We start from the raw sequence: 13947 nt of genomic DNA on the forward strand, positions 1-13947 counted from the left end.
GACACTTCAGAGTTAATATATGTTCACAGCATGGCAAATGATATATATTGACAACAAGAGGGGGCACAACCATGTTCTTCTGCCCCATTTTGGAAAGTAAATGGGGTTGGGCAAACGATACCCCCTTAATCAGCTACAACCTTGGATTTCTACAAGTATTTTTGTATTTCTGCACAAATGCTGGTGAAAAGCTAGCATCATGCATCTATACAAAAAAAAAAACAATAAACATTAATTGCCACCATTATTGCAACAGTTCTCCATTTTTATATAAAAATTTTCACAACAACAATTAGAATCTCTCTGAAGACCGGGCTGCCACACTCCGCATGTTTCCATAAACTTTTGATGGTGGGCTTCCTAAAAAGAAAGAAATATCTTACATACTTTAGATTGAAGTAAGTTAGGTTACCTTAATATGCAAGTATAAAATTCTTTCCTTATCCAAACCAGTAAAAATATGATTTTATGTTTGTAACAAGAGGTCCACAGGCCTTACCAGTCACCTGAGTATTAGTTAAAAGTATCACTTCAATCTTGCCTCAAGGGCTGTGAAATCTATAATTTTCCTGTTCTGCATTCCTAAGCTTAATTCTAATCCTCCGCAGTATTACAGGTACATGTATATGTAAATAATACACCAGAGAAATTTGATGTAGATGGAAAGTGGAAGGTATGTACAATAATATTTTGAAATCGAAAAGTTTCAAATTTACCTCATTTAGTGAAAAAATGCAGTTCTAGTAGAAAGTAATTTGAAACAAGAGGCCCACAGGCCTTATCGGTCACCTGAATACTAGTGAAAAAGTATCACTACTTCCATGGGCTATGAAATCTAGAAAAAATTTCCTGTTCTGAATATCTAAGCTAAATTCTAATGTTCACCAACAGTATAAAACAAGATGTGTTCTTAAAACGTCACTGCCCTCAAAAGTGCATACACTGATGAAAGGCTTTAAATAATAGGTGTATTAACATTAAAACATCAAAATATATGACTAATTTGGACTCATCCTAAAGTCATAACCTTGGGTTGTGAAATTCACCATTTTTGTACATCCTTTTCTGCTATTCCTAAGCATGCATTTAGATTTTATACAGTATCAGCAAACTTACACATAAATACTATATACGAAGTTTGGCCCCACCCTGGGGTCAGAACCCCTACTCCCGGGATCAGGAAATTTACAACTGTGGTAGAGGCCTTCCTGCTCTACATCACAGTCATCACTATGCATTTAGTTTTTTATACATGTGTGTGGTTCTTGAGAAGAAGATTTTTGAAAATTTGTCATTTTTGGACAGTTTTTGGCCTGCCCCTAAGGCCCCAGGGGTGCAGGAATCCTGAAATTTACAACCTATGTTCCCTTTTTCCAAATATGTTTCATACCAAATTTGAAAAGAACTGGAATGATAGTTATCCAGAAAAAGTTAAAAATGTCTATTGTTCACACATTTAATAATGACCATTTTGGCCCCATCCTGATACCAAAACACCTACCTCTGGGATCATCAAATTTACAATTTTGGTAAAGGACTACCTGTTCTTTCTAAATATCTATTTACTTTCAATTTAGTATCACTATATAACAAGTTTGGCCCCCGCCCTGGGGTCAGAACCCCTACCCCAGGGATCATGAAATTTACAATTTTGGTAGAGGCCTTCCTGCTCTACATCACTATGAATTTAGTTTTTCTTACATGTGTGTGGTTCTTGAGAAGAAGATTTTTGAAAAATGGTCAATTTTGGGCAGTTTTTGCCCCGCCCCTAAGGCCCCAGGGGTGCTGGAGTCCTGAAATTTACATTTATGTCCCCTTGTCCCAATGATACTTCATATCAAATCTGAAAAGAATTGGACTGGTAGTTATTAAGAAGTTAAAAATTGTTCAATTGTTAACGCACAACGGACGACGACGGACGACAACCAATTGCAATAGGTAACTTGAGTTTACTCAGGTGACCTAAAAAATTAAAACCTAGATGGGGAGGGGGTGTTACAATTTACTTGTAGTCCTGGGAGGTAGTCTCCTCTTGTGTATTATTCTGTGCATGCTGCTAGACTCAAATGTACAAACTACAGATCAGCAGTCCACACGTAAACCTACTGAGCTATTCAGCTAGGCGATTATATTTAAAAGGAATATACATGTATTGCTGATATTTATATTTTCATGTAAGTTTGAAAAGGAAGTCAGTTATTATGATAATGTAGTATTCCTCCTTAAAACACAAATTCCCCCCAAAGTGCTCATACCAATGAAAGACCTTACATAATATAATACTGGTACATGTATATGTTATATTAAAACTATGACTATTTTGGATGCACCCTAAAGTCAGAACCCTGGAGTTGCAAAATTCACAATTTTGGTACATCCCTTTCTGCTTTTCCTAAATATGCATTTAGATTTTATACAGCATCAGTAAAATTAAAGAAGAAGTCTTTCAAATGATAAAGACAATAATCACTATGATGATATGGCCCCACTCCAGAACCAAAATCACTCGGATAATGAAATTGACAATTTCTGTAAAGGGCTATCTGCTCCTTCTAAATATCCATATAATTTCAATTTAGTATCAATAGCATTAAAAAAGATGTTATTCAAATGTTTTACACATAAACACCATATGTCAAGATTGGCCTTGCCCTGTAGTCAGAACCTCCAACCCAGGGATCATGAAATTTACAGTATTGCTCTACATGACTATGCAGTTTTCTTATAGATGTGTGGTTATAGGGAACACTTTTTGAAAATTGGACAATTTTGGACAGTTTATGCCTCTCCCCTGGAGTGCCAGAGTCCTGAAATTTACAATATTGTCCCAAAGATGCTTCATACCATACCAATTTGAAAAGAATTGGAATGGTAGTTATCAAGAATTTGAAAATGTTCAATTGTTAACACACATTTCATCACTATGACCATTTTGGCTCACCCTGGTACCAAAACCACTATCCCTGGGATCATGGAATTTACAATTTTGGCAGAGAGCTATCTGCCCCTTCTAAATATCCATATTGTTTCATTTTTAGTATCAACAGCATTAAAGAAGTTGCTATTTTTTTTTTTATTTTTTTTTTTTTACGCATAAACGCTATATACAAAGTTTGGACCTGCCCTGTAATCAGAACCTTAATACCTTATGGATATGAATTTTACAATTCTGGTAAAGGCCTATCTGCTCTACATGACTATGGATTTTGTTTTTCTAATATATTGCAGTTGTAGAGAAGATTTTTGAAAATTGGTCAATTTTAGACACTTTTTACATCTAAAGCACCAGGAATGCAGAACTCCTGAAATTTACAATTTATGTCCCCTTTGTCCCAAAAATGCTTTATACCAAATTTGAAAAGAATTGGAATAGCAGTTACCAAGCACAAGTAAAAAAATGTTCAATAGTTAATGAATGACAGACAATGGCAGATACAGACCAATACCAATACGTCACCTGACTGACTCAGGTGATCTAATAAATATACAATACTGCGGAATCATTTCAATTCATGAGGGCCAGTTTTCATGAATTGCAAGATGTTACAGTTTCATTGGGATGTAATATTGTGGATATGGTTAAGGTTTTTGTACATTGAAACATCATATAAATTTTGTATTTCATTGTGGTTTGAAATTCTTGGGATGGGGTTACCCACGAAGTCCACGTAAATTGAGCCCCAACAAAATTTAATGATTCCACAATACTGCTGAAATGAGAAAAACCATGTGCACAAAAATAAGAAAATATTTGCATACATACCTAATATGAGATTGCAAATGGCTGTCCTAGCTATCTTGATATTTGAAAAAGATCCTAATATGTGTATTTTCCTGAAACAATATAGATAACGAACTTATTTCAATGACGTCAAGTTTTCATGGTTTGAGAAGTTGACATGTTTATGGGGTGTTGACTTTACGAAGAATTGTCGGGTTTTTCTAAAATTTCAGTCTGCCTTTCAGAATTTTGGAGGTTAAAGTTTTATAGAAATAAAATACAATGTACTTAGGGTTATCGAAAATTATACTTTTACTTACGAATCTGCTAACACAATCCTGGTTTTGGTTACATTTTCTATCGTAAATTTTGTCCTTCCATTTTTACCAGCTATCCTTCCAATAGCTCTTGATAAATGGTCACCTTTCAAAGGTTTTACTAAAAAAAAAGTGATACAGCTATATCAAATTAGAAATTCCAAACACGTACAAATCAATCAATCACTGATTATACAATCAATCAATCACTGATTATATAAATCAATCAATCACCGATTATACAATCAATCAATCACTGATTATACAATCAACCAATCACTGATTATACAATCAATCACTGAGTATAAAATCAATCACTGAGTATACAATCAATCAATCACTGAGTATACAATCAATCATTGATATACAATCAATCACTGATTATACAATCAATCACTGATTAACAATCAATCACTGATTATACAAATCAACCAATCACTGATGATACAATCAATCACTGATTAACAATCAGTCACTGATTATACAATCAATCAATCATTGATTAAGTCACTGATTATACAATCAATCAATCAATCATTGCCTTCTGTTTATACTCATATCATGATATGCATAATTTACCTTAGTCTAAAGCAATAATATCTTTATTCTTTCTATATTTGAGTAAAAATACAATGCAAACTACAATCTGTATACATCTAAAACTCTATACAATGTAACAATTTGTAAACAATAACAAAACGCTTACCATCAGTTACATCAAAAGATTCCAAAAAATAATAACAGAACGCTTTCAATCAGTTACATCAAAAGATTCCAAAAAATAATAACAGAACGCTTACCATCAGTTACATCAAAAGATTCCAAAAAGAGATCATCCAGTCTAACCAAAGCTAAGGAATCCTGAAAAAAAAATCAACAGCATTCAGACCTATCCTATTTCCTGCTTACATCTGGAGACATTAATCCCCATTCAATGCATTCAGCCACATCTACACCCATCCGCTGCAAACAAAAGCATTCAGAGACAAACGATTGTCCTCATTTACTACATGCAACATCTTTCAGAGTCATCCATACACCCTTATCTCCAAGCATGGTCCTTTCTTCAGTCTCAAAAAATATATCCATTTATAATCAATTGGAATTTGATTGTATAATCCTCCTTCCAATGATAAAGACAATCAAAATACACCAAAACTGCTACCTCTTGACTAATACTTAAAAGGGATTGTAAGGGACAGTGTGTACCAATACTGACTAAACATTAGATTATCAAATATAACAGAAATCCTTCCAGTTCTGTTCTCATCACTTAAGACATTATTTAAAAGATTATGTTGAAAAATGCCATCATCTATCAGCATATAACAATCTTATATCAAAGAATTGAGCTGAGAAATCTTGCTTTTATAGGGTACACTGTTGAAAAACCTTTCAGTGAAACAAACACTACAGTGTATAGAAATATCAGTTAACACTACGATAGAGAAATTGTAACCCTCATAGAAGCTGTCCAAACCAAAACTTACATCAATGTCAAATCCTAGTGTAAAGGCCCTCACAAAGTCAGCTGCTTTCTGTAAGGATCCAATATCTTTCGTGTCTTTACAGGTCTATAATAGAAATTGCGTATCTTAGGTGTCCTACATTGACATAGGATTGAGAGCAGCCAAATGACACACTCTAAATTTTGATAATTTCTGACGATATTCCTCTGATCAACTCTAGACTTTGGTGATTCCTTACATATACAACACTATTAATTTACAAAATTCATTATCACTGACTTTAACTTACAAAATACCCATTTTGAGATTGTTTAATGTTGGCAACTAAGTCAATCATTACTGTATAGCCTACAATGGTTTAAAGTTAAGTACTTTAAACAATAAAGAAAAGACACTTACCTTGATCTCTACATTACGAGTTTTAAGGTTAAATCTGATCTGAAGATGGAGTTTTTCCACAACTGGTGTAAATATTTTCATCCAGTTATCTTTCAATGGTGTGTACCTGTGACTTGGTACTGGTATTTTTCTGAATTCAGACTTTCCTCCCTGTAATTAAATATAGCTCTTTCACAAATCTACATACACCAAATAAGGCTACTTTGCATATTCACCAATTAACTAAAGGAGCTATGTCACATGTAAAATGGCACCACAGTAAGGGAGTATATAATTTCTACCAAAATAATACCCATGTCTATTTCCAGTGATTTCTCACAAATCGTCCAGAAGAAAAGTTTAAGAATAAGTCTACATTCATGAAATCAGAAATAACCATGATTAGCAGTATCTATCACAAACAAATTGTGATGTGAATTACACATGTGTACCTACTACCCAAGTCCTGTGCTCTGTATTGTCTACTGGTGAAATGTCAAAGTGGTCAAATATTAAGGATATGTAAAATCAGCCTCGTAAAGTTTATAAATATCTGATGGTAGACACATTTAAATGAGCAAATCAAGGAATGAAAAGGATAAACTTACACCGCAGAATAAACTTCAACTTTCTAGCAACCATGTTTTGTTTACAGTGTAATTAAAAATTTATGAAAATATCTGTAGCCTGCTACAAAAGATTCACTGCTGCTCAAAATGGATGTTTAAAAATGATGAGTGTGACACATTGTCCATTTGGAGATTAAAGTTGTATGGTCCATTTCAACTTTCTCCACTTTTTAAGAACATTGTTAAATCATTGCACTTATAGGCTGTACAACATGTCATACATTATTTCACCTGTTTTAACCAGAATTATTATTATAATTAATTGGATTTTAAATCGGTGTTTACAAACAACTGTCACTCAAACCATTTCTAATTCACAAATAAAGCGTCCAGTTCAGACTTTCAGAGGTCAGAGATTATATTGGTGGCCTTATTTGTGTAAAGCTGTGTTTTGTTACTATAGTACCGTGCCGAAGTTAAAAAGAAATTTTAAAAAATCAAATACCTCTTGGTAATTCATTGTATTATGCTCTTTCAGACCTAGTAAGTTAGTTGCATCTAAGTTATATAAATTATGTTGGGATTCCCTTGATGTACGTGGGGCTATTTATAGATGACTAACAGACTTTATGAGAGGCAAATATAATTTATGCGTACCCACTATATTTACTTTTTAAATCATAATATTCTCACTGTTTTCTTTTACATGCAAATGTTTTCAAGCATGTAATGAAGAGAAAGTTAATTACTTATATATAAAAATATGTACAATTTCTTTGGATTTTTTAGAATTATATTATCATCCTTGACATTTATCACAAAATTCCTATGATATTTTCACAAATGTCAGCTCAGAATTTCCTTCTAAATACCATGACATTGATCTGCACATTTATATGAGATTGAATGTAAAATGCCAAGAACACATGTATATGGACGAATGATCAAGCAACAAATACAATAATGAATGAATAAAGAAAGAAAAAGAGAAAACTTTCACAATGATTTAACAACAGTTCTGGCAATCTAACAGATTTTGAAGCAGAGGATTGCTTTCAAGGTTGTTGAGTTCCGAAGAGACTGTACCTGAAGCAGGCCTAGCTTCCGCCAAATACCAGAGTCACTACACTACCACCTATTTGTAACGTGTAGCGGTCACCCAGCCAAGTGCTGATCATGCTCACCGTTGCTTAACTTGCGTGATCAAGACAGAACTCTACCACATCACTAGAAAAGCTAGCTCACCAGCGAGGCAGTATAAGTTCCCTTTTATACTGTACGCTACACTCCCCCCTGCTCAGGGAAGCTTCATCCCAAAGTTTAGCGTGAGTTCTATCTGAATGTTTGGCACTTCTTCACCAACAGCATCCACGGTTACCGACGACAATCATTCATTGTCTCCGGACGAAACCATATCCAAACCCAGAGCTCCAAAGAGACTCTACCTGAAGTAGGCTTTCCATCAAACACCAGACACTGCCACCAATTTGTAATGTGTAGCGGTCACCCAGCCAAGTGCTGATCACGCTCACCATTCCTTAACTTGCGTGATGAAGAGAGAGACTCTACCACATCACTAGAAAAGCTAGCTCACTAGCCAGGCAGTAAGTTTCCTCTTATACTGGCCGCTACACGATATGCGATATGTACTACTATATATAATAATCATTTTCAAAGAAATCATTTATTCGTGTAACGTGTAGTCCGTCACCGTTCCTTGTAATTTAACTGGGATTGTTATTTGACACAACATAATATAAATGTAAGAACGACTTGTGAAACTTATGGGGAAAAAATCTTTTATCAGCTGTTTATAAAAATTTGCAAGCTTACTGTCAATTTGTCGCCACTTATTGGCGGAAAATGGGGTTTCTTAGGAGGGGCAGATGTGTCCATTCCTGACTCTGAAGTCTCTGTTTCGGGTTTCAATTTCCTTTTCCTTGATCTGACAACTGTAAATTCCTTTTCACTCGCATTTTGATTCATTCCGTCAACTGCCTGTGTTGCCATTTTTCACGTGGTGGCGTAAGAGAACTACCAAAGGGAGATTATTGGTAAACAAACTGTTTCGACGGCAATTGGTAAATGTAGTCCCGTCGAAAGCCGGAAGGATAACGTGATGGCGTAACTACACGTAACTACTACTCTCATCAAATGAATTAATGCGCGCTTCAATTCAATTATTGCTCTCATCAATTGAATTAATGCGCGCATCAATTGAATTCAATGAGAGCAATAATTGATTTAATGGGCGCATTTAATGCGAGCATCAATTCTTTTAAAGAGAGCAACAATTCAATTAAAGAATTGAATTAATGAGAGCAATAATTGATTTGATGAGCGCATTAATTCAATTATTGTTCTCTTCAATTCAATTGATAAGAGCATCAATTTAGTAGAAATATTGCTCACAATAATTAATTTAGAGCTCGGTATAAATAATTTGATGATCTGTTTAATTTAATTGAAGATATCTTTAAATCATTTGCAATGCTTTTGTAGGAATTAATGCGAGCATCAATTCTTTTAAAGAGAGCAACAATTCAATTAAAGATATCATTAATTCAATTGTGGATATGTTGAATTGAAGATATCTTTAATTATATAGTTGCTCTCTCTAAAAGACTTAAATTATTGCTCTCTTCAAATGAATTAATTCAATTGAAGAGAGCAGTAATTGAATTAATGCGCGCATTAAATCAACTATTGCTCTCATCAAATGAATTAATGCTCGCATCAATTCAATTATTGCCCTCATCAATTGATTTAATGCGCGCATTATATCAATTATTGCTCTCTTCAATTGAATTGTAGCGCGCATCAATTCAATTGTTGATATTGTAACGGGACTGTCTAGGGTAATCCCGTACATTTTTACATCCAGGTCCAGAAAGGATAACGAGTACTCAGTGTTTAGAAATAATTATATTCTGTTGTAATTGAACATGTATAAAATAACATGATTTAGATATGAAGCATGATCATATTAAATCCAAGGGAGTGTGATAATTACCGTTATAGTTAAATTTAGCCCCTGTGTCCGAAATATACAAATCTGCTACTGCTACTAATTACTGCTATACTCAATACCGTTCTCAATCTGCGTCCAACAGGTATATATATAGATATAACAATTCCCGGCCGGGATCAACAGACCCGGACGGGCGTAACCAGGGCGGGTGCAACCCGGACGGCCGCAACCCGGTCGGGATATACACAAAAGGGCAATAACTCAATAATACAATCAAGGAAATGCATAAAGAGGGTAAAATAGACTATAAATAAAACCTATAATTAAGTGAGCAATATGTAAAACCATCACAATATCATTAATACATTTAAAGAGATCATTAATTCAATTAAAGTGCGCATCAATTAAATTCAGCTGTTCAGAATTAATGCTATCATCAATTCAATTATTGCGCGCAATAATTCAGAATTGAAGATATCATTATCATTAATTATTTGAAGAGATCTTGCATTCAATTGTTACACGCATCAAATGAATTGATGATATCTTCAAATAATTGAAGATTCTTCATTATTTGAGTTTATGTTCATTTGGCACTCCATATAGGCATATACATTAATTTATTCACTGTGCTCTTAAAATCAAATAGCTGTTAAAGTTTACCTTTTTATCTTATATACATGTATTTAACAAAAACTTTTGTTTTAACTATGTGTTCCTCTGTGATATTGTCTTGTATTTATATTGTAAATGTGCCTATTCCTAAATTACTAAACTAAACTTTGCGAAATCTTATGACGTTACAGGAGGGGGTGGAATTTACGTTAATTTAATAAGGAGATACTTTAATGGCTGACGTCCTTTTAAAATACGGATGGGAATATAAATATCAGCAATATTTGTCTATTCATTTCAAACATCAATGACTAGCTGAATGTCTCAGTAGGTTAGCACGCGTCAACTGCTGAACTGTAGATCACGGGTTCGAATCCAGCAGCTAGGGTTTTAAGGGGGGGAAATCAGATTGCTTTCAACTAAAACTGCCATTTTTTGACTAAATAAAGTAAATTAAAAAAAATTTCAATTTCAAAGTATTGTTGCACATATCCTCTACCTTTCATCCAATAATTTTTTTCTGGTGTAGCATTCATCCTTAAGAGAAAAATATTGAAAAATCGCAATTCGGAACTTTCGGCCAATATTTACCCCTTGCCCTACTTGACTCACTAGAGCGTTTAATATTACGATCTACATAGCATGAGGTGCAGGAACTTTCCTTGACACAGATTTTTTCCACAGTTTCGAAGAAAAACTATGTCAAAAAAGAATTGGAAATGGAGTGATGCAAATTTTTCAAGTTTACCGTCACATGAAAACATCTTTGGAATAACAACAACCCCGCAAACGAACATATATTTACATTCAAAAGTTTTAGACCCGGATGGAGCAAATAAAATTATCATTGCGTCGTTGGCTGGCAAAATAGTGGTTGTTGAATACCAGAGAAATTTTGATAACTTGATTCCTTCGACGAAAGAAATACATTTCACATATTTACCAGGTGCGTTATTATAGTTTAACAAATGTGCATGACAACGAATGTAGAAAGATACCAACCGTACTCGGATGGAGAACGAAGAGATCTATAAATTTTTGTCAAGTACAGGGGGCGGGACATGCATGTTTAAAATTTACAAGTGAAACGTTAGGACACGTCACACGTGTTATAGTAAAATATATCTGCCACCAAACACTGGTGTATGTATTTACGCGTATTAACGATAAAGTATACTTCATGCATTGAATGTTCAGAATGCCTTACCCCTAATTGTAAACTTGAGTTACAACTTTGCAGGCGATGCTGAACTTATCTCACTTGATGTGATCAGCAAATTCAACCAGGGAAGTGGAATAATTGTTGGCATCACATTTATAAAGCAGAAACAAGGGGTATGTAAATTTCTAGAGATGTAATAATCTTCTATAACATTTATGAATATAGATTTCAATGATTAATCTAAGATGCATATATTTTACCCATTCTTCCCCAGAGGACATCATGCATAATATTTTAACTGAATATCTGGAAATATGATTGCCTGAGGTTGTTACATCTTAAAGTGGACAAAGCTTGTGAGGTCCAATTCTACACAATAACTGAGTATATGATATATATATATAATAATTATATTTATCAAACCAAAAAATTGTCAGTAAAAAAATTCCATGTTGTTATAATGTATTTTATTTCTAAAGAAAAACACTGACCTTTCAATTTAACATAAAAAGTTAAACCTAAATATTTATATTATTAACCCATGTCAAATTACAAAATACGAATATAAGGATTAAAAGTCAAATTTGTTTGTCTTATGGGGGATATAAAAGCGAATGGAGGCATATACTCCCAAAATAAGATACAAACAAACTAAACTTTTATTCCTTAGTTAATAACTCTAATTTACAAATGAAATGACAAGGACACAATTGTTATACAATACTATAATGCACAATATATATACATGTACCACATTCATCCTATTGAGCACCTCTACCCTTATAAGCACCCCAGGCTTTTTTTCAACTCTCAATAGTAAGAGCCCCCCATTTAAATACAATACAACTTACTATTGATTGCTACTTTATCTTTGTCTATTTACTTTGTTGTTTTGACAATTTGAAGTTATGAATTAATGAATAAGACCCAAGTTGATTATATTATAGGGAAAGTATCACAATAACTCATACCTTATATGTCAAGGCATATGAATAAATATCTAGAATTTAATATCTAATCAGACATTTCTCAAAGTGAAAATTACACTGGAAATATTTCAAAACTAAGTTCTAGATAACCGCCCCCTTAAATTTCTAAGAGCCTGGGGGCGCTCAATAAGATGACTATGGTATATGTAATTTGAAAGGTTGTAACTCTAACATTTTTGCATCATTTTTAGATAGAGGAGAATGACAGTTCATGTACGCAATACCTTAATATATACTCCTCATGTGAACCAGGAGAAGAATCACACTTGGATAGTATTGCACGTAAGATTTTATATTCTGAATGGAATGCTAGTAGAGCAGGAATTGCATTCCCCCATAAAATCTGATTGATTCATACAACGGTTTGTAAATATGTGCAACTATAGACATGTATTGTTTTAGAGGGATATTTAACAATAGACACATATTTCACTCTGTTTCAGAGGGATGTTTGACAATAGACTTGGATTTTGTTCCATATCAACTAACCCACACACAGTAAGATATTTAGATTAAAATTATTTACTGCCAGAGAGCATTAAAAATTAGCAAATATATAGACTCACTATTCAAACTTTATTCTTTTTCTTTGATTTTGCTTTTGTTGGAAGTTAAAGCATTATCTTAGAATAAATTGGTCAATATTATCAGTACCTTCTCTGTAGTTAAGGAATTAAGTATCATACATAAATGTGTATTCTGCAGAATTATATCAGAAGGTAAAAAGGAGGATGTGTTTCTTCTTGGTGGGAGTGACAACAGGGTTCATCTGTACAAGGAGGTGAGACAACAGTTTCAAATCAAATCAAATAATACTAACTCTGAAACTGATACTACACCACTTGCAAGGAATGGTATGAAACAATTCTTGCATGGAACTTTGAACGGTTCACAAAATGCGAACAGTGTGCATGGAATGGAAAGTACACTTTCTGTGTCGAAGAAAACAACAAGGTTTCTAACACAGTCCAAGTTGGTATTAAAGGCATTTCCAAAAGAGAGTTGATAAGATGATAGAACTTTTGATTGATTTTTCGAAGTAAACACTATAAATTCTGTCCCTTCCTCATTTAGTAGGTTGATGTTCTTCCATGATTTAATAATGTAGCCATATTGCAATGATATTCCACATATCTGAAAACTAAGCATGCCTGAGTATCGTCAACATATCAATGATACATGATTTATGTCTGCGGCAGATTTCACCTGTTAGTTTTGCAAACATTGCATAAAGTCTTGGTCCAAAAGCTGACCCTTGAGGCACCCCACAAGAAGCAAAATATGGTTTAGGGCTAAGGACCTCAATTGTTTTTTAAAAATATATTTCAACAGTTATGAAATAAGTTTTGAGATGATCCATGGGCACTTGCCCAACAGGATACTCAATGCACCTTGACATATCAGTATGCAGCAAGAATATGGTATAGGGTGAGGATCTCGTCTGTTTTGAAGATATTTGAGCAATCATAGAAAGAGTGGGGTGGAGATGACCCAGGGGCATAATCAGAATAATCAATACATCTTGATATGTGCATTAGGAATGTATATTTCTGGCAATGTTGTAAAAGGCTCACCTGAGCATTTTATGCTAAATTTGATCATGTATATTCAATTAAATTATAAAATAACTATTGTGGCCTCTTTGCTAGTTACACAAGTATGACAGAGAGTATATTTGAAGGAAAACACTTGCGTGGCATTTAGTATTAACATGAAAACATTCTCAGGTAGAATTAAATTTGTTCAAATCATGGGT

General features: G+C 33.8%; 2 protein-coding genes across 2 annotated transcripts in view; one reads left to right on the forward strand and one right to left on the reverse strand.

The window, feature by feature from the left end:
- Positions 1–231: 231 nt before the first annotated feature.
- Positions 232–8517, reverse strand: LOC125650295 (RNA-binding protein PNO1-like). The gene is made up of 7 exons (XM_048878473.2): positions 8288–8517; positions 5907–6056; positions 5529–5612; positions 4839–4899; positions 4042–4159; positions 3764–3834; positions 232–360 (listed from the first exon to the last, which is right to left on the reverse strand). The coding sequence occupies exons 1-7, from the start codon at positions 8462–8464 to the stop codon at positions 293–295; spliced, it is 729 nt and encodes a 242-aa protein (XP_048734430.1). The 5' UTR covers positions 8465–8517; the 3' UTR covers positions 232–292.
- Positions 8518–10665: 2148 nt separating this feature from the next.
- Positions 10666–13947, forward strand: part of LOC130054540 (KICSTOR complex protein kaptin-like) — a 15166-nt gene continuing 11884 nt past the window's right edge. Inside the window, exons 1-5 of the mRNA XM_056164567.1 lie at positions 10666–10986; positions 11281–11375; positions 12383–12473; positions 12635–12689; positions 12897–12972. Coding sequence (XP_056020542.1) covers positions 10740–10986; positions 11281–11375; positions 12383–12473; positions 12635–12689; positions 12897–12972 — 564 coding nt within the window. The 5' untranslated portion in view covers positions 10666–10739. The remainder of the gene's footprint in view (positions 10987–11280; positions 11376–12382; positions 12474–12634; positions 12690–12896; positions 12973–13947) is intronic.

This window comes from Ostrea edulis, chromosome 5 (assembly GCF_947568905.1).
Source record: "Ostrea edulis chromosome 5, xbOstEdul1.1, whole genome shotgun sequence".
Taxonomy (NCBI): Eukaryota; Metazoa; Mollusca; class Bivalvia; order Ostreida; family Ostreidae; genus Ostrea; species Ostrea edulis.